At 42.4% G+C, this 21,796-nt stretch overlaps 1 protein-coding gene across 5 annotated transcripts in view; it reads right to left on the bottom strand.

Moving 5' to 3' along the window:
• Window positions 1-18,988, bottom strand: part of MTMR1 (myotubularin related protein 1) — a gene marked incomplete at both ends in the record, with an annotated part of 31,527 nt that extends 12,539 nt beyond the window's left edge. The window contains 14 exons of one of the 5 annotated variants that reach the window (XM_079541796.1): window positions 2,727-2,819; window positions 3,324-3,530; window positions 5,961-6,146; window positions 6,629-6,817; window positions 7,429-7,578; window positions 8,133-8,216; window positions 8,807-8,908; window positions 9,282-9,389; window positions 9,582-9,676; window positions 10,516-10,591; window positions 11,670-11,723; window positions 13,806-13,829; window positions 16,215-16,320; window positions 18,870-18,988. In XM_079541796.1, coding sequence (XP_079397922.1) covers window positions 2,727-2,819; window positions 3,324-3,530; window positions 5,961-6,146; window positions 6,629-6,817; window positions 7,429-7,578; window positions 8,133-8,216; window positions 8,807-8,908; window positions 9,282-9,389; window positions 9,582-9,676; window positions 10,516-10,591; window positions 11,670-11,723; window positions 13,806-13,829; window positions 16,215-16,320; window positions 18,870-18,988 — 1,593 coding nt within the window. The remainder of the gene's footprint in view (window positions 1-2,726; window positions 2,820-3,323; window positions 3,531-5,960; window positions 6,147-6,628; window positions 6,818-7,428; window positions 7,579-8,132; window positions 8,217-8,806; window positions 8,909-9,281; window positions 9,390-9,581; window positions 9,677-10,515; window positions 10,592-11,669; window positions 11,724-13,805; window positions 13,830-16,214; window positions 16,321-18,869) is intronic. The other 4 variants (XM_079541797.1, XM_079541798.1, XM_079541799.1 and 1 more) reach the window with 4 other exon arrangements.
• Between the last annotated feature and the right edge of the window lie 2,808 nt (window positions 18,989-21,796).

Here is a 21,796-nt window from a genome sequence, read left to right as displayed (position 1 = left end):
ACATGATATTCATGTTGAAAGTAAGGAGTTGAATAATGCACAACAATTGTGCTTGTATTTAAACCAGAAAGATCGATGTTTTAAGCAGTATTATTTTAAAATAAGATTGTTATTGCAGTGTTTGACTTAAATCCTTCTCCTTCTAAGGCTTCTCAAGCTAAGAGATACCAACTTTCAATTGAGTAAGGAAACCACCAATATGGTGACTTACAGAATAAACAGAGCCTTCTTTCTGACCCTGCTATGGATAAGGCACAGCTCAGCAGCGTGCAGTGCTCACAGCAGAGCTTCCTGTACAAACCAGCAGTTTGCTTGACTTTTTTTTTTTTTTTTTTTTTTTTTTTTAAATAAAACATACAGGATGTTAAATAAGATGCAATTTAAAATGATCAAATTCTCTTCTTCAGTCGCGTGCAGAAGTTATCACTAATACCCTCTCTTTCAAGAAATGCCGCTCTAACTCTTCTACAGTACAACAACATTAACAACACAGCTATCATTTAAACAAAACCTAGGAGTGCAACCTGCTAAGCAGATCTGCTGGACATAGCCAGCACCGCTCGGATCTCAACCTCCCACACCCAGAGCAGTGAGCACATACGTAACCCAAAAGTCACTGGCAAACGATCAAAATGACATTTGGAAGTAACTTTGAAGACAAGGCCTCTCCTAGAGGAGCTCTCCTTAACCAAAAGCACTTAATGAGCCTCGTCACATTAGTGCTCTGCCATGGCTCTGCCTGGACTAATCAGAGGCCGCCGACACGGCCGCTATTCCGACCCAGCGAAGCATATTCAGAATCCCATACATCAGTGGCTGCGCTCCAACTAATTTATTAATAAGTGATAGCACTTATTGAAACTCTGTCTTTGAATACAAGAGTTGCACTGTTGGAGCTGATGTTTCAAGACTGCAGAGCTTCTGTTACTGCCGCTGAAAAATCACTGACCTAAAAATTCTTTCCTCTGTAGTTCCAAGCCCATTAGCGTCTGTTTGAAGATTCAGGTGGAAAAATTCCCCAAATGAAAATTTACTTCTTGTCAAATCCACTAATTGAGAGAGAACATATGGGTCATTAAAATCTCCCACTTGATGCTTCTGGAAGGTTTGTTGTTCATTTTTCTCTTTTTATAAAGGAGGTACTTAAGAGAAGAATTCCGTTGCATAAAACGCCTGATGATGCCAAGTGATACCTGACTCAAAGAGATGCAAAACAAACGTGCTTTTCCATTCTGTGATCGATAAGCCAGTTCTGTACCACGGCTTTTAAACAAAGTTTAAATATTTTGCTGAACACGCTTATGACTGTGGAATTGGGCTGAACCAGGTTGACCGGGCAGGACACCATCAAGTGTATTACTGAAATGAATGCAAGAAGAACCTCCAGAAGCCGGTGGCATCTGATAACGAACACAATGCACCTTTTTAATCAACCTGAGATGTACCTTTCTTTTACGTGGGTACCATGCATTAAAGGTAGGAAGGTAATTGAGCTGCATTACTACCTGCCAATCTTGCAGGTGTTTTTCATTTTCATTAGGTAACACAGCCATTCCAACTTGAAATCATCTTTTTTTTTTTCTTTTCAATCTGCTATCAATGTATTTCTCTCAAACTCCCTAATAATGTATTAGTTGTCACGAAGATTGTAAAAATCTGGGAAAATATTAGGCTGTGAAAGACTAAGTTCCATTGTCTGAAGCTATCCAGAGGTCTGTATCCAAGCCCAAGTTAGAGATTCTCATGCTATGTTAAGTTGAATGTTTTAAGAACAAAATACTCAGAGCACAAAAGTAAATTTGCTTGCTTAGAGCCCATACCCAAGCATGAACCTGAACACACACCCCCACTGACACTTATTAGAGCTTTGGAACATGTCACATATGTTTGCCATGGATTCTGAAGCAAGAAACTTAACACCATGTCATAAGCAAGCAAGCTACACGAGGATGAAATAGAATCCTGGTTTTCCCAGGTGTATGTCAAGGCAATTGCAATCTTCACACATGTTCTCTAGGTGCTGAAGTCAACTAAAAAACAAATGGCACAAAACTTCCAAAGAATGATGCTTTCTATTTTGTTGTGCTGTAACTTCAATGACTTTCCAGTGTCACTGTTGTTCATGAACTTCCCAACAGTTTTTGGATCCAGGTTTTGAACAGATGTGGTATTGGCTAAGTGTTCCATAGCTTCCCCATTATTATTTTATCTCAACAAGAGGCAACCGAGCTGTAAATAGCAAGAAACGGAGGCAGAAAGGGAGAATACAAAAGCAGAGGTGGTGATCTTAATTACGCATCTCCCCAGGAGATTTCTGCTCTTACCAGGTGTTTAGAAGTCTCTCTTTTTGTAATTGTCATTAGCCTTTCTCCGAGAGAGGGGCAGAATTCCTCACTTATTTTTCTCTAGCCTTAATAAACAGCACATTAATGCTGAAATACAGATATAGAGAAAGTCTTCAAGCAACTCTGAACAAGGGCCCAGTACTGCAGCAGGAAGCTTTCCTAACGCACATCAAATACACCCTTTGGAAAGCACAGTGCACCATTTTCAAAGACCACGTTCACAAGAGCAACACTGAGGTGTTGTGGGAGTGCTCGCATTGTGTGGAACCAGACACTTATCTTCCTTGCCTCAAAACAATTCACGTGCTATGCAAACTTCAATACAATGTCTTTTACCGTAACACTAGTAAGACCTCAGAAATACATTCCTAAACACCTTACCTGCTTTGTCATTTGCCAAACACAGTCAATGAACTGAAGGAAAATGGGAGATCTGTCTGCATCGGCATGATCGTCACCTCCGTGCCCTACTCGCTGAAAGACAGAACGAATTTTCATTTCTGCCCAGTGTATTTACGGTGTTGTTTAAAGATGATACATTACAAAGATGAACAAGACAAACAAATTTTCCATAACGCCAACCTATGTTTTTCAACTGCTAAAAATACTGCCCAGTGTTTGCTTATGGACATGCTGCTGCTGTTCAGAGCTCTCCCAGTCGTTTCCTCCATCTTCCAAAGTGAAGCTGTTTATGGGATCAAACTGATAGGTATTCAGTGCAACTGAATCAGTGATGAAACTTCCATATCCACTTGCTTAAGTATGTATCACGTCTCCTGAAACACTCTCAGATGCCAGAAGTGTCACTACATTATGCTTCTAAAAAAAATTACAATCGAGATATTGTGCCCTAATTCCCTGCTAGCCCTTGAGTCGAATGAATACTGCAGAAACTGAAGAGCAAAGTGATGAGAAAACATACTACTCCAAATTAAAGAGCTGAAGGTGACAAATAACATGTGAACTCTTTCACCTTACCATTGCAAATCGGTGTCCAAAGCTTATCCATTCCTTTTCTATAAGAATTTCAAAGCCCTTGATAGTTCTGTAATAGCTGTCCAGCATAAGCATAGCAAGTGCAGTAAGCTGTGCTGTTCGATCCCAGCCATCGCTGCAATGTACCACCACAGAAGTTTTACCAGATTCAATTTTATCTGCAATTCTTACTGCTCCGGCAAGAAGCATCTTAAAGAAATGAAAACAGGCATATCAAATGTAAACCAAAACTCCACCGAAAAGCATGATTTTATATTTTTAAACATCACATATTTGAAATCCACAGATTAATTACACAGTTATCTGGACAACACTGTGTTACATCAGAGACTTTCAAACAGCAAGACACATACACCTGGAGGGACAAAAGCCAGCTCCCAAGCACAGGCACGCTGCTGTCCAGCACAGAGTTCTCCATTATCAGCAGCACATGGCAAGAGAAGTTAGCAACCCCTTTCACTAAATGAAAATTGAAATTCTTTATCAGTAGGAAAATAGACACAAACCCTGTAATCTACCCCAAAGACAAAAGGTTCAATGTGATCAAAGTTCATCTTCACAGGAAAGAATCACTCCTGTGTTCCTCAGCTTTCAGTTCTTAACTGCTGGCACCAGAGGAAGGGACAAACCACTGAGCTGATCTCAATCAAAACACAGCCCAAACAAAACCAGGGACCGCTGGCTGGGAGCCTGCCCTGATCTGCTGGTGCATGAAGCACACACAGCATGAGACCCACAAGCCATGAATAAGGCCATGAATAACCTGGGCTCAGAAGCACGCTGGGGGAACAAAGGAAGAGATGGCAGAGAACTGAAATTCACTTGTGTGAACTCTGTGTTTCTGTCTCCCACACAAATCCTTCCCTTGGTTGTCTGCTGCTGCTCTCCTGTTGTTTTTTCTTGTTTTTTTTTCCCTCTAACATACTTGAATAATCTCTCTCCTATGAAGGTTTGTCCCTAAAACACAGCCTATCATGGCACTGATAAATATGTGGGGAAGAGAAGCACCAGAATAGGACCCCAGAAAAATTCTCTGCATTCCAATGTGAGAAAACAGAAAATTGCTAAACATTTGCATTCTTCCCTTCCTGAGCACATGAAACATCTTCTGGGAAGAAGGAAAGCTAAGTTCAGTGCACAAGTGCACAAGGCCAGTCTTCAAAGCAATTGCAAGACCACGCTACACAGACAATCATCTTTTAAGGGAAAGGATGCCTGGTTGGAAATATCACAAAGCGCTACAAAAGCTTGTACAAGAGAACAGAGCTTGTAGACTGAACTAGTTAATTGCCATTTACTTCAACCATGAAGCTATGGAGATGTTAAAAGAGTTTGGTCTTCAACATAAGCAGGAAAATTATCTATAAAATATGCAGGTATGCAAGAGTTTGCTCTGTTATCCTTATATTACATAGGTGGTAAAGCTGTGGATCTGTTAATTGTTACAAGTCAAATGAATCAGGAAGAGAAGGTAAGCACCCACACCCACTTACTGCAGCAATGGCAGCTTTCAGGAAATCAGGTTGCAATTTATGCTGCCCACACGGTAACATGAAGTACTGTATAAGGGGCAAAGGCATGAAGACTGCCTCATGTTTACCTAATCTTCTAAGTAATGTAAGTTTTAAACTGCTAATGTCATCAGTGAAATGATGGTATCAAGGTTCATCTCTGATGCCATGCAAGCCCAGAGACCCCACTGAAAGCAGTAATAATGAAAGGTGATCAGTGCATAAAAATCCTCTTTTAAAACTTGATGATCACATTTAAAGCCAGGCTGATTATTAAAAAAATCTTTCCAGATACTCGAGATTCCCAAATCCCCTTGAAATAGTCACCTTCAAGCCAACAGTGGTCCAAAAAGAACATAAATTTGTTTAAATCTTGTACAATAATGTAAGCATTTGCTCCCTCTACTGGTTCTCCTGCAGCAGTTAGCAAGTACTAGCTACTGAATAACTGATTAATTCAAAGCATGTTTGCCATGAGTGACATTTGAGGCAACTGGTAAATGAGACAAATTCCACTCCACCCATATTCATCATAAACAGAGGAGTGAGTATGATAATGAAATCATCTATTCTAAAAGCATTTCAGAGGTTAATGAATCAGACTGTAGAACTGTGTGATTTATTTTAGTATTACATTAACTAATAGAGCAGATTATAGCTCAGTGCAACACAGACTGTGAACAGCCCAGGAAAATGTAGGTGTTCAACACACGAACACCAACACTACACTGAAGGAGGGAAGGATGAGCAAAGACTGCTGCATCTGTGTTTGAATTACTGCCAAGAGGACTTCACTGTAATCTGAAGTTCCCAGGGCAGTTTTCCAAGAAGAAGGGATAACCCTGGACTGCTCACAAACATTTTTTCTCAGGAAAATAAAACCCTGCCCAACACCAAATATGATACTGAGCCACAAGGAGTTAACTCACTACCTACCAATACACAGAGCCAGTTACTATGGAATGGATCAACTTCAGCTCAAATGCCAGGCTTTAAGTGACTCTTCAAAAAAATTACACTGATCAAAGATTGGAGACACTGTTCTAATAACATTTTCAGAAATGCAAGTAAATAACACCATTTAAAAACAATTTTTTCACACTTTTACCCTTATATATTCCAGCCAATGCGTGGAGTCCACGTTTGATAACCACCGAGTCTCGTCGATAGTAGGGTAAACTATTTCTTTAAGCTTACGCAGGGATTCCCTCATTACGTGTATGTTATGAATTTCCAGAAAGACCAACTCTGCGTTTGGGTAGGCACTTTCACTCTCATATCCTCCGCCTTTTGCCTGTCATACAAAAAGTAAAAGCAGACAAAGAAAAGAACATGCACAGGACTTCAGTATAAGGCTGAAAGAGTTGCTTCAGTTAGGTCTTCTTTGGAGAGAAAGGATAGTTCTAGCACTATTAAAAACACCTTCTTGCTTTTGCTTTCTCTGAGAAGTGCTAGGAGTATACTTTTTAGACTGAAGAAATCCTGCATTGTAGTGGGCTACATTTGCTAATACAGCTATGCAGTTTCCTCTTGTTATCACTGAAACCTTCGTCCTTCTGCTGGTGTTACTGCATCATTTCTCAGGAACATGCTCATGCTGCCTTCAACTCCAACATACTCCAAACCACTTACCTCCCTTCCCATGGTTCTAAATAAAGATCCCTGTTTAAATTTCTTTTCACATCGAATTCTCTGTACCTTCATATCCTTTGCTCAATCTTCAGCAATCTCTGGAATAAAGACTGAACACCACTACTGTTTATGGTACCAACCTACCTTGTTTGTATCTGCAACACTATTTTGTCTGGCATCAAAGATGATAAGTTTATGTGATTGAGCATTGGCATCCATAATTGTCTGCAAGTATTTTTCATCCTCTTTACAATGCTTATCATTCGGGCCTACCAATGGCTGGCTGCATCGTGTTATTGTTGCTTGGCTCTCCGGATGAATCCAGGATAACACCTGGGATAAAGCAAAACTCTTTAAGCTTACTGTACTAATGTAACAGCAGCGAGCCAGAGTGAATTAGACAACCACTGCCTGCATGGCAAGGAAGCTTCCTATGGGACATTAAGAAAAATTTCTTTACTGTGACAGTGGTGAAACACCAGAACAGGTTTTCACTGGGAGTCTACAGACCTGTACAGCACTTTGCAAAGTAGACCCACAGCATGAACACTGTCACCCCCTCACATATTTAAGAAGGACTTTTTCACTACCTGCAAAATGTATTTATTCTCAAGAAAACTGCCATGGCTGCAACACATTCCATACCAAATCAGAACACAAGTTAATAAACAAATTAGCTTCAAATAGTACTCCAGCCTAGAAGCATTAACTCCAAACAAAAACAGCACATTAAACAGCACAATAACCAAGCAAACTAAGACTCACATTTCAACTGCTTTCTTCAGCTCTAAACTCATGAATCCTAATTCTTCATTCTTTGCTCCCTTTTTAGAAAGGAAGCGGGCCAACTGATGTTAAATAAAAACACTGAAGAACTCTGATCATTTCTTAGAAGCTAGACAATACACAGAGCACTTCCATTTCCTTGTGCAAGTTTCACTTACTGGCACTCTGCCTTTTGCTCGAAATGCTGCCACTTTTGAGAGGTCATCATCTTTTACACTGGTTGGCACAACAAGAACAGAAGGATATGTATCACAAAGCTCATAGGTGCTGTTAATTTTTGATATTTTCCAACTCTCATTGGGCAAGCCCTGTAAGAAAGCAAAACATTTTTTCTATTTTTCAGGCTAGGTCTGTACTTACTTGTGCTCTGTAAGGAAAATGTTGACGTGCTACACTTAAAAAGAAAAGCATGCCTACATTTTTATCTAAAATGAGCTATAAATTTTAGGCCCTCAGATTTTATCATAAGTCAATACAATGAAAGACTTCCCTTTTTATTATCTTTAAAACTGCTATGCAAAACAACCATTTCAACAGACATTTCAATTTCAGGTAAAAGGTGATCATACAATGAAATATTAATGTTGCAACTGGGAAACCAGATTTACAGTGACAAAGTCAGGTTACTCCTTTGTTTAACCCTGCCTACTCACAAGCAAATCTTCACAGAGCCTGCATTTTCATAAAACATCACTTGGAAAACGTAGACCTAGCAATGCATGTTAACACAGATCAATGTGCTCTTTCTCTTTAGCAGGTGGTCAGCACTGTCAAAGTCAGGCCACTTGCTTTTACGATCTTAACATGAGACTGAGATAGTCTCTAGAGGTAGCAAAGATGAAAACTCTCCTATACAACTTACCTGCCTTTTGTATTCTGACATTGGATCGTATACTTTCCAACCATTGGCAGCAAACTTTTCTTTATAGCTGAATGCAAAAAGAGGCTAAAAATAACAAAACAGAGGTATAAATTACTATCTGATGGGCTGTAAGTACAATAAGCTCCAAAACACACAATCCTATTTCAAATGTCACATTTCTAGAACTCTTTGACAGCAGGTACAAACTTTACTGTCAAGAATGGACATTTTGCTAGAAAGTTAAAGACAGTTATTTCTTTCAGCACGTGCCACGTCATCAATAAAATCAAGAAAGAAAAGAGAATTAGTTACTTGCCTGTAATCATACAACAGACCAATGGCAAAGCCAGGGTGAGAAAACTCTTTTCCTACCTTCTAACCAGTTCCTTACCCACACAAGCAAACAGAAGTACATTCAACAGATAGCTAATAATTAAGCTAATAGTATTTTTTTTCCAAAAAGAGCTTTCATATTGAACTATCTACTGCAGAAAACAGGACTCCCTATATTCTTAATCACATTATTAGGAAAATCTAGAGAGTTTTTGTACAAATCTGTGTAGCTTGCCTGCTCTGTAACCGATGTTATAAATCAACACCCAGCACTTCCAGTTTTCCCACCTACACGTTTCAGAGAACAGAGCAGACACCTTTCTGTGCACCTTAAGACGTACCAGTCCATTAGAAACAGGGAACGCACGCGTTACAAGGTTTTCAAAAATCTCCAATCTGTTCTGCTCCTCCTGTTTATAGGCAAGCCGCAAGTTTCGCATATCCTGTCAAAAATAAGTCATGTCACTTTACCCTGTGGTAAATTTAAAAAGGTCACAAAATTATAAGTAACGCTCACTGACATCATTTGACCCGTGTCACAATGGAGTTTCATAACTGGATGACTACGGCTCTTGCGTTCTCTAGCGACTCCAATAGGAACAGCCATTTTTCCTTTGAATTCACTCTCAGGACAAAAGGCAGAAGTGTTGAAGGCTGCACAGTATCACAAGAGGAACTGAAATGTCTTATCTAAATGAAGCCAAGTTCAAATACAGGGAACTGAGCAGGCAGAAAGAGCACCTGTATGCTGATTCCTCTCTCAAGAAAACGAAATGAAAATACTTTCAAAATGAACGTATCTGTACCATGTCATACCTTGCATACTATTTCTATACCACATGAGTTGTCTCCATGGCTTTGTACTCCAATTTTTTCAACTCTACTTATCACTCCAAGAGGAACATCAACAACAAAAGGTGGATCCTGAAAGACACACGGAGCAAGTGAATTGTGTTACATTTGGTTTGGAACACAGTCTTGTATCATTCACGTATTTCATTAGGATCAACTACAATTCCTGTTCAATAGATCACTTAAAACAAATTCATCACTTTGAAATCTACTTCAGAAACACTTCCACCCAAAAGAAAATGCAGATAGACAGTGGACTCTTACCCTTTCAACACTTTTGATATACATCCTGAAGTCCGTCACCGTCAGCGTACCACTGACTGCTCCCATAAATGGACAGATGTACATAACGTCTTTAGCTGGAAAACAGACCAATTGAAGCTTTGTCTTACTATGACAGGCATTTACTCCATAAAAATCTATTTCTGTTGAAGAACAGCAAGATTTCTGTAATTCCACAATAAAGTAAGATTCAGATACTCGAATCGTAAGAAAGAGGAAAGCCTGCTCTACAAACGCTACCAGGACTAGAAGAACCTTGCTGTTCTCAACAAGGAAAAGAACTCCTCACTGCTTCCCAGCACCTCAGTGTTGTGTGTGTGTGGGGGGGGCTGGCAGGTAACAAAGTCTGGCATCATGCTGCTATGCTGAGCTGCAGGCAGCTCTGGTCCCTGCCTTGCGGTTAAAGTACCCCCACTCACCTCACAGCCTGCAAATGGTAGTTATTGAGAAGTATGAGACTTTACCTGAAAGACTGCACACAGTTTCCTAGGTAAGTACTGTACTATTAACACAGAGCTTGCCATCATCAGCCAAAGGGAAATAAATCTGACGTACAGCTGGAAATGAAGCTTTATGGAACTTTCTGTTCTTTGTTATCACGATTTAAAACTTTTCAACCTATGAAGTATTCTCAGCAGCTCCAAGCAGAAACACAACCTGTGTACCCAATTTGGAACAAAGTCACCCTTGAAACAGAATGATATCTCTAAATGGACAAAGTCATCTTCTTGAACTGATTACTTTCATGTTTACATTTGGATTTAAAAAACAAAGAAAAGGGATCTACACCGCGTCTCCTAATCCAAAATGGCAAGACATTAAAAGAACAAAACTCAAAGGGAAACAATATTCTATTTTTAAGTAAACAAACCAGTGGATTAATAGCATTCAGTGTGGCACTTGGTAGTGTGCTTACCAATAACTTTGATTGATTCGCCAGGAAAAAGCGGAGCCTCTTCCATCTGTGCCAGTTTGTTTCCATCTCGCAGCGCCTGGCAGAAACCCAAAACTGTGAGTAAATCTCTCTTTCCATCTGCACTGCATCGATATATTTTGATGCAAAGTGCTTTAACTACTAGATTACTGGAACACAAATAGTGCATCTTTTTTCACCAGGCACAATTGTATTAAACAGTACCGTATTAAGAGAGGCAATGTGTGCTGCTATAAATATTACACAGACATACGTTAGCAATACATTACTAACACAGCATTTATGCAGCGATTAGTTTCACGTGCTGGCTACATATAGCACAGGAAAATATGAACAACAGCAGCCCAAATTTGCAGCTAGCAATTTGTTAGTCTTTTGCTAAAAGCAGCTATTATTTTCTAATAGCAGTCAGAAACACCCTGACGTGCTCTTTTATGGAAGAGACCCACTAAGGGAGTTGCGGATCCAGAAAGTCAGATTAAGAAGTAAAAGTGAAATACAGAAGAACAATTAGTGATTTTAAAATAAGGGCTAGTTTACAGATTTATACAGTTTACAGGTAAGTGGCTTCATTGCTGAATGACACAAGATTGATCCTCTGGGTCCTTTGTTGGTAGCTAAGATTTACTACATTTTAATTAACAACACAGTGGTTTGTGGGACTCAAAGGGCTGCGTGAGAAAAGGAGCTCTTTCTTGTCAACATGATGAAACATCAAGGTTTAATTTTGTACATCTTGAGTGAGAATAAATATAATGGTAGCATTGGCCTGCCTCCAAACTAAACCAAAAAACTGCTGCAAGCCTGTATTAAGTAACTTCCAAAAACATTTAAATTGATGTTGGGTTTTTCATTTGCTGTTACTACCAGAGTTTTACGTGTGGCACCCAATCACAGGGACGACGACACGCAGACAAGGAGCTGACACCAACTCAGAGGTCAGCGTGCTGTCAGACGGGGCCTTAGGTGCAATGCTGGACCACATGCCATCAGATGAAGACCCTCCCTAGCACACACCAGACACACTGGTACTTTCTACAAATCCTCTGAAAACAAGAAATACGAGGTCTCAATGTACTGCACCAGCACACAGTACCTGGCTACACAGTTAATAATGAAAGATGAGTAAAACTTGCCACCTGATCAGCTTCTGCTTCAGAATGATAGCCATTGTGTCCATCCTGAATCTCCTGCATTGCATGAGGCAGCAGTAGGGCAAGAGAGAAGTAACAGGAAAAATCATGCACACAACAGGTGAAAGGACAGAATCTTTTCTAGTTTCCCCCTTTTTCCCCCTTTTTTCTTTCCTTAAAGAGACAGCATATACTTTAACCCCAGCTTTGATCTCCAGAGCTCCCCACTCCTGACACAAAACTCTTTCCACGCGACAATACGCATTCCAAGCTCCTGGGGCCACCCATTTACTATTACTTGGCACAACAGAATTCAGAGTTCACCCTCTTTTTCACTTAAGAAACCGGACTGGTACTCAAAAAAGTAAAGTATGTACTGTCTTTTTAAGACAAGCAACTTCACAGTGAAGAAAATGAAATCAAGGTATGCCACGTGCTTATAAATAGAAGAAATTGAGCACAGCTTGCAAGACTAGCATTAGGACAAAAGTCATGCAGCCTTTCGAGGAAAAAATAGTTCAAATAGAATTATTCAGTCAATGTTAGCAATACAATACTGTGTAAGCCATGTTTTCATTAACTTTCAGTTTCATGGTTTCACATTTATCCCCCAACTTCTGCACTGCTGTGAAGGTGACTCAGTAACTTTAAAGTTACAATTACTCCTCAGAGCAAAATAATGCAAACGAGTCACTTTTGTACATGAATGTACATACATTTCGCATCACACTGGCAGCAAAGCCTGAACACTACTTAGATCTCTTTAATAAACATCACGTCCCCCCGCGCTCCAGGCAGCAGCACAGATGTTACTGGGTCAAATGAAGGAATTGCTCTGACACGTTCTGCCAGAACTGTTCTTCCACGTCCTTTCAGCATCAACTAAGACAAGCTGTGTCTGTGCCATCCCAGTATTCCCAGCCCACGCGCAAACTCCTCACTTGTAAGACTGGAAATCCAGACTCAGTCTAAAGTTACAGAAGAAAAATCAAATTTTTCTTTTTACCAAAATATCTTCTGATAATCTGGACACTACAAGTGCTTAAAATGTTTTCACTAGTAAAAAAAAAACTTTGTAAGAGAAGAATTCCTGGCATCTAAGCATCGACCGAATTCTGGTAAATGGAAATTGCTTACATTCAACCATACAAACCTTGCCTCTGAAACTAAAGTAGGCAGAGGGATCCCTGAGAGAAAACTAGGAAAAGGACCAACAAAACACACCAACAGACTGTCAAGCAGTGAAGGACAGAGAAGCACAGCAGACCACTCCAGGATCAAAGCCCTTACAAAGGGCTACGAAAAACCAATGGAAAACAGTCCATTTTTGTTACTCATCCCACACCAATTATTTCAAGAGCCATCATTAAAAAAAAAAAATCAACTTGTGAGCTTTGACTAAACACATCATTTTCAATATGTAAACAAGGAATAAGACATCATTCAGACTTCATCTGTTGGTGCGAGACCAAACAAGAGCTCTTTGTCTGAATAAAAGCATAGACACATCTCATGAACAATGTCAGAACGCGGTCCAGATCATCCCTCACTCCATACACGCTACTGAGAGGGACAGGAAAACAATGAAGAATAGGCAAGACCTACAGAATCGTCATTAAAAAGATGCAGGTCGGTGCACCCGCATCCAACTTCCAACCCAACCTCCCACTCTACAACAGGACTGAGGCACTGAGGTAGCACACGTACAAAAGTATGAATGTGAATCTTCCTTAAGCAGGCTGGACAGAGATGCAACGCTTTCATCCACTAACACTCTGTAATGCAGACACTACCCCAGGGATGCTCATACTGCACTCAGCAGTCAGAAGCACGTAAGCCTCAGCTGCAAGCATCCGTTTTGTCACAATTAATGCGATAAAAATAAAGTTAGTGTTGCACGTTTGTAACGTAAATTAAATACGCTGCTTTCCCACACGTTGACTTTTATTGCTCATGGAAGCACAGCAACGGATATGAAGCATTTCAGTGGCAAAGCTGCTGCACTGCACAGAAACACGGCCTGAGTGATTCATAAAAACCATCAACGAAGTAAAGAGCACTCGACACACCAGGATGTCACACAGCACAAAGGACAAACAGGCAGGAGGCCGTTTTACTACTTGCCACAGGTAACCTTACCCGAATATCAGGCCTCCTGTACACCTGTTAGTTAAAATATAACATGTTATCCAACAAAAGCACAGCTTTGATTCATTAAAGATATTACAGTGTTCGACAGATTTTCAAGAGAACTCTACTTGCAAGCATATTCATTACAGTTGAATTTAAAAGCAAAACGAAAGAACCCTATGTACATATAGCAGCTCCAACTTTGCAGAATTATTTTGCTCTGAAAGTATGCCAGCCACTTCCATTGAGTGCTGAAACAAACGCCAAATTCTTATGAAAAATTTACTCCTAATCACTCTTTTAGTCAGTGCTACTGCGACAAGAGAAGAGCGAGCCCAGTAATCCTCCAAGGTGCAAATAACAAGCCTGCAGTAACAATGACGAAATACAATCCCCACATCTTTTGGATTCTAACGGCAAAACAGCTGCAGCTCTTCATTAGAAATCACAGAATGCCTTGGGTTGGAAGGGACCTCAAGGATCACGAAGCTCCAACCCCCCAGCCACACGCCGGGCCACCAACCTCCACATTTCACAGCAGCCCAGGCTGCCCAGGGCCCCATCCAACCTGGCCTTGAACACCTCCAGGGATGGACGGGCATCACAGCCTCTCTGGGCAGCTGTTCCAGCACCTCACCACTCTCACAGTCAGCTTATTTCTGAAGGCAGCTGCACCCAGCTGCTGCTACCTGTGTGACTTCCAAGCACAGCAGTGCCTCCTGCAGCAGCAGTGCCAGGCAGAGCCCCACACCACCCTGCAGCTCCCAGCTCACTCAGCACTCACCAGGTGGGACCGTTTCTTACTGTTGAACCAATGTCACCCACTTTTTTCCTAAAGATGAGAACTCTGTGCTCATTTTTTAACGCTGAATGTACAGCACCAGTTCTTCTGGATCGATGCTACCCACAGAGGTGTTAGCAGTGTTGACAAAGCACCTGCAGCACCACTGAACCTCCACAAATACTAAACACAAAGAAAAGCCTTTCCTAACGCACGGACAAGATTCAGGTCCTGAATTTAAACAAATAAATTCTAGGACAAAAAATTATAGGGGATTATGCACGAATAAGAGAGCTCAAATCACAGCAATGCAATAATGGCAAATACTTTTTTCTTTTTTTTTTCCCCTCCCACAGAAATTCTAAATACCAGAAGGCTTATTATTTTTTGTTCCTTTGTTTCAAGAAACAGTGATAAACACATCTAATCAGGCCTCAAAAGACTCAGTCCACTTAAGGTGAATTTGTAACAGAGAATGAAGCTACTCAGAACACAAAAGCACTCCTTACTCCAGAGGAATGCCATATAACTCAGAGATAAACTGAGCACCAAGCTTACACACTTGCATTTTACTACAAAGTCCTTCATCTGCATGGCACAGACAACTCTGCCAGCTGTAATGCAGTGTCCCACGGTGTTCTGCCCAAGATTTTACCCTTGACCTGAGAGCTGCCCATCCCTCATAAGGCTAAGGAGCTGACAGTGCCAGTGACACCAAGCCCTCTGAAGGGAGTTTTTAAACAGACTATGGTCAGAAATATCGTGGAATTCATCTTCAAGAGTGGGCAGATTCTCATCTGCAGTCACAGAATCTAAAATATACTGGTGCTGGACAGCAAACTTTTAAGCACAGAGTTTATTAGCAAATGACTTCAAATCTAGTTAAAAACAAGAACAGTAACATTTTCATCTGGTCATTTTACACCGATATCAAATTCTTCTAAATCTAGGACAAAAGCAAGAAGAACACTACACCAGATAGCAGCAGCCTGTCTTTGTTCACACAGGTGACTCGTCACATTCTCAAACAAGCTCAATTAACTGCCTCCATACTGGAAACAGCAAATGAGCACAAAAGAACAGGTGTAAAAAGCATAACGGAACCCATCAGGTAAGGTATGCTCTGCAATCATTAATGACAAAAACACTGCCAGGAAGGAAAAAAAAAAAAGGTGCTGTTTAGTTTCACATTAATTTCTCTCTCTTCGGTCAAATCCAATGAAAAATGATAATATTAATGTTCTTCGAACAGTAATGAAGACATATGCATTTATTTATTTCTGGTGAAATCCAGTGAGATCAGTTTGGTACTCCAAATGACACAAAGCAATTTCAGCCTACAAATTAATTCACTTTAGCTGTTTTTGTTGTTTTGTTTAATGTAGTAATCAAAAAGAAAGCCAAGTCATTCTTTGCGTTTCATTCAGAACAACTTTTTGTTCTCCTGCACGCTTCAATGCCACTGCTCCAACTATGGAGGAAGACATAGAACAGATTCAAAAGATTCCTATGCACAAACGAGACACTTCTAGTTGTGAAACATTCCGAGATCACAGAAGCACTCACCACCCAGCAAGGGCTTTCCTGACCACCCACTCTTATCCAGAACAAACGAACGCTGCTCAGGGCTCACTTACCCGGTAGTCTCTGGACACACCTTCCGAAGGGACAGCCCCAGAGATCTGACTGGAAATGGTTGCAGCTATCAGCTGTTTGCACCATTCAACGTGCGATCCCGTAGGGCTACAGAAACAGAACATTTCATGCTGTTTAACAATTACTCTGTTACAATCAAAAAGGTCAGCACAGTGGCAAGGCAGTACAGGAGCGGAACAGCAAAGGACCGGGGCAGATAAAATGGTGCTACAAAAGAAAAGTGCTCACTCAAAAGTGCTCACCCATCTCTGAAGATCTAGGCTCACACGACAGACTCCCCAAAGGAAGAATCTCCAACCAGAGAACCTTCTCCCAAGTGAGGTGCAGCCAGGCTCCACCCCTTCCTGCTGCACAGCTGAACTGCCTTCAACTGTGCTCCCAGGGCCGACCAGGTCCTCTCCCCAAGTGCTCCATCAGTGCTTCAGGCCGTGACTCAACACTTATCATACACATTCAAAATGTATATTGAGAATAGCAAGGCACAGCAATACAAAGCAAGGCCATACATGAGTGTTAACACTATACAAATCAGGTTTCTGTGTGGGCAGAACGCAATTATTTCAGCAAACAAAGGAGGTAAAAGAATGTCACTGGATGTTATCAGAGATGTAAAGCTGTCAGAGAGCCAAAAGCATGCATATGGGCCTCGGCCTTATAAAAACGTTGGCTTCCTTACCCAAGTACAGTTCTTTTTCCAACATCCACGCTTTTTTTTCTCAGAGCCATCCATGGAATGAATTGGATAACTAACAGGAAACTCCTCATACTCACCTTTACTGCTATTTCCCGATTGTTTAGTAAATCCTACTGAAAATGAAACCACTCTATGCTAGCATTTAAAACTGCAGACTACTGCAGTGTTGCATTCTATACTAACAGCGGACATAGAAAATACATGTTTCCTAAAGAGCAGTTTCTAATTTAGCCACATTTTTATATATTCATATAATAATCTCTAAATAATGTTAAAGACTGGCTTTCCCACTCTCAGATGTCTACAAGAACCCTACAGACAATGCATCTGAACAGTAGAACTGCACTGAACCTGAGATGATGCATTTGGAGAGCAGCTGCTGGAACCAGCGTGGCTTACAAGTTTCAGAATGCCAGCAGCAGGGAGCAGCTGCCAGCCATGGAGAGGTGCAGCAGCACTGCCCCAAAGCGGGCCTGCCCCACAGGAAGCCGGGGAGGCCGGGGAACCTGCATGCCACTGCAGGCTCAGCTCGTACAGGAGATAATTGCCACTCCTCCACACAGGTTCGCTAGGCACTTGTGCAGATACAAAGCTCATTCCCAAGTCAAACGTAAACCGAAATTTTAGATTCATTTTTGAAATTAATTCACAGTCTGAGCATTGTGTGACACAGAAGCAACCACTCTATACACATACCCAGCAGAACACACACACAGCTGGGATGTTTGGCAGGTGGGATGACAGCACAAGATTACAAAACCCTGCACAGCCAGAGGCCTTTCCTCACACTATCTGCTAGGGCAGGCAGGTGCATATAGCCAGAAATTAAAGATCTTTAAGAGCTTTTCTGACAAATCTTAGGAGCTGAGCTTCTTTATTTCACCTTCCTTCCCACCTCTTGATTTCTGCTATACCTCTTTAGGGTTAGCCTAAGCTTGTTTCCAAAGGAGCGTTTACTTGTTACTTCAGAAGATTTCTCAATGGCAGATCTGTGGCAGGCCCCGCTACGTCCGTGCTGGCAGAGCAGGTGTGCAGGTGCCCGGCTCTGGTGCGGCACAGCCCGGCAGTGCGGCTCAGTGCTGTGGGCAGAGCAGTGCCAGGTCACATCGTGCCTCACTGCGGTACGGCCATAGCCGCACTGAGACTGGTCCAGGGCTCAACAAGGGGGAGAGGAAAATCACAGAATGGCCCAGGTTGGAAGGGACCTCAAGGATCACAAATCTCCAACCCCCCGCCACAGGCAGGGCCACCAACCTCCACATTTCACAGCAGCCCAGGCTGCCCAGGGCCCCATCCAACCTGGCTTTGAACACCTCCAGGGATGGGGCATCCACAGCCCTTCTGGGCAGATAAAAAGAGTTGAGATAAGAAACATGAAAGCAAGGAACAACGGATGTGTACTTGAGTGACAGACTTCTTAGCAAGGATTTCCAGCTTTCCTAGAATGTCGAGGTTTCTCCTAAAAGAAAAGCAACGGAACACAGAGATGGAACCTCGGCACAATTCCTAACTTTTCTCTCCCTCATCCCGGGAATTCCATTTAGTCCCGCTCTGTTTCAGCCGAGCTCCGCGCCTACCCGCCCACCCACCGTGAAACAACGGCTGCCAAAGGAAAACCGCCTCAGGAAAGTTCCGCAGGTTCCCCAAATCCCAGCCAAAATCCCGCAGGCAGCCCCAGCCTTTCCGGCCCGATGACGCTGATCGCGACCAGCACCCAGCCGCGGGCACGGAACTTTGAGCGGGCCGGCGCGCGGAGGATGCGTTTGTTAGCGCGGAGACACGAACGTGAAGGCGCAGACTGGAAGCGCCGTCCGAGCGCCGGTCCCAGGCCCGGCGGCAGGAGAAGGGCCGGGAGGCCGCGGCCCGCGCACCGCATCGCACGGCACGGCAGGCCGCGGTGCCGGGGCTCGGAGTCGCAGCGCGCCGCCCGCCCGCCGCTCACCTGTCCAGCGTCTCGCCGCTGGCCTGCCGCGATGCGGCCCCCGCCGCCGCCCCCGCCCGCGCGGCCCGCCGGCTCGCGACTCCGCTCTCGGCCGCCGGCCCGGCCGCCGCCCGCTCCATAGTTCCGGCCGCCGGCGGGACGCCCCGCGCCGCCGGGATGGCGGCCTCCCTCCCGGCCCCGCCGCCTCAGCCCGGGCCCCGGCCGAGAGCTGTCACCCGGCGGCCGGGCTTACCCATAGGCCTCCGCGGCGCCGCGAGGGCGGGCGGCGGCCCCGCGCGGAGCGGGAAGGCGGCGCCGGGCGGAGCGGGGCAGGCTGGGCCGAGGAGGCGAGCGGGCGGAAAGAGAAACCCTTATTGCTTTTCTTCTCCGCGCACGTACGGAGCAGACGGAGCCCAGGATCTCCTCCCGCCCCGCCGCGGCTCCGTCGGCGCCTAGGATCAAAAGCGTGACGTGAAGGCAGAGTGAAGGAACAACAGCGCACGAAGCGAGCCGAAGGCAGAGCTCAGACGTACTTCCAGCGGAGGTAGTGGGCAAATTGTCCGCAGGTTCACTCATAACGGCGATGCTGCGATGGACGAGGCACGCAGCAAAGCAAGAAAGCATTCTGCAGTGACTTCCAGTACAAACCAGGGTGACAAAAAGTAGAACAAAAACAAGGACCAGAGCTCAGAGCGGCATTTCACAGAGCTGGGATCGTAGCTGCTGCCCCTTTACAGCCCAGCTCTCCTCCCCAGCAGGCAGTCGTTGCCCAGCTCCTGTCCTCAGGAGCTTCCCGCTGCCCGGCCCAGGCTCGCACAGCTGCAGCAGGAAGGTAACAGGCAGCTGCCTCGCAAAGCCGAGCAGCACGCAGCCGTACACACAGGTGGATCTGCTGGCGTCACTCGGCAGAATGACAGCCCGTTCAGCTCGTTTAAATGGAAAGGAGCTTCCTGTTAGCACTGATCCATTTCTGAGCTTACATTCACCACAGTTCTCGAGTAGTATTTTCCAGAAGGTATTGGATTAAAAACATCCTTATGTTTGTGTAATTAATGTTACCATGACAAAACAGAATTAAGTAGCAGTATCTTATCTGCAAACTTAAAATAAAAAAGCCCAAATACAGCTATGCTAGAGATCTTCTAAAAATGGCATTCAACCAAACCAGTCATGTGAATAATCGAATATATGTAATGAACAAAGTGCATAAAGATCCCTTCCGTTGTATCACACTTCCCCACAGGCAACAGGTTATCATGTAGTGTTTACACAGTAAAATTGTATTTTCCAAACTTACCCACACTGCTCAGAGATGTCACCAACATATTCAACTCAAGTACAGAAACATTAAACATTCTAATAAAATTAGCTTTATCTATATGTATCTGAGTACATACACAAACTACAAGTAAAAGGCAAAGATACCAGAGTATGCATAGCTTTCAAAAGTGTATCTCAACTGAGTATCTTCCTTCATCTGAAATAAACGTATCGCGTCCATCTCAACAAGCCAAGCTTTGGGATCATGGCATTTCATGTTATTTTGGAAACACAGTGAAAGATACGGAAGGGAGAATGAAATTTAGAGGACAAAAATCATCATATGCATTTAGAACACACACATGCAGTATGCTCTGAGATTCCCTGAACAAAAAGTGCAACTCAGTGTATATACTGAAGCAAATCAAGAGGCAGTACACCTTTATTCCTTTGAAAAAATACTGTTCCTAAAAATACTCAGATGTCCTCTAAAGTTTGACTCTATGGAATTATCGCTTTAAACTTACTCTTCATATGCAAAATATTTACACATTATAATCTCGCAGAATTTCTAATAAACTATATTATGTATACTTACACAAAACTTAATTTATATATAATACTATTATATCCTGCTGATCAAAACCCACCGCATGTACAATAATTTACAGTGACAGAAGCCTCAAGCATCAGGACATCTCATTTAAAACAACAATATCAGAGTCCTCCACAAATTCAGAATTGCAAAATTTCCTGGATTGCTTGAATATCATTAAACTTATGAGAATATGCAAAATCCTAATTAAATATCAAGTAGCAAGGTCTGTCTGTCATAAGAAATGCTTGCAACTATTAAAAAATACCTGAAAAGAACAAGTTAAAGGTTTACAAAATGCCTCTGAAATGAAGACCAAAAACTAGAACTCAGGGGAAGGTTCAGTGTAAGGGCACGCACTATATGCAAATCTCGTATACTGAAGTCCTTTAAATATTTAAGAATAAATTCATTAAACAAAAGTTAAATATACACTGAACGGCAAACTATACATTTACAAGTTTTCAACAGTATTCAGAACTGATGTATTTTCTTTTTTTTGCCTACTTTGGTATAAAAGCTCCTCTGAACAGGCACATTTATTTTTATAAGACGTACTCAAGCTTCAACACGATGGCTGTTGCTGGATATTTAAGTAATGTCCCTGTGGATCTGTTTTTAATTATATAAACCTTATTTAGAAATGTTTTGTCCTGTATTAATCCAAAAAGCCAATACAGCCAACAGTGATAATTTGTAATATACTGCAATGCTCAGCAGTTAACCCAAACAGGACCTCTCAGAATCCAGAGCAACTGTCATCTGTTAAAAAAATACAATAAAAAAATAATTTCTTTTAATACCTACGGGGCTATCTGCACTGTTTAATTAAAAGTATATCCTTCCATCTTTTCATTTATTTTGAGGCAGGAAAATCTGGATTTCTCACACAGCCAGAGCATTTTAAACTTTAACTTCTCTCTGAAATCTTGCCACGTAATTTATTTCTGGCTCACGAAGTCCTCAGCCGTATTCCTCGCAGGAATGGACACATGGCTGCTTCCACACGGTGTGAATATTCCTCTTTGTGTTAGTGTGCTTTATTCACAATATCCAAGACTGAGCATGAATTCCCTTGCAGGAAGAACAGACC

The sequence above is a fragment of the Tetrao urogallus genome (assembly GCF_951394365.1).
Source record: "Tetrao urogallus genome assembly, chromosome: 13".
Classification (NCBI taxonomy): Eukaryota; Metazoa; Chordata; class Aves; order Galliformes; family Phasianidae; genus Tetrao; species Tetrao urogallus.
Note: the sequence above shows the minus strand (reverse complement) of the source record. Positions and strands in the feature narration are given on the sequence as shown.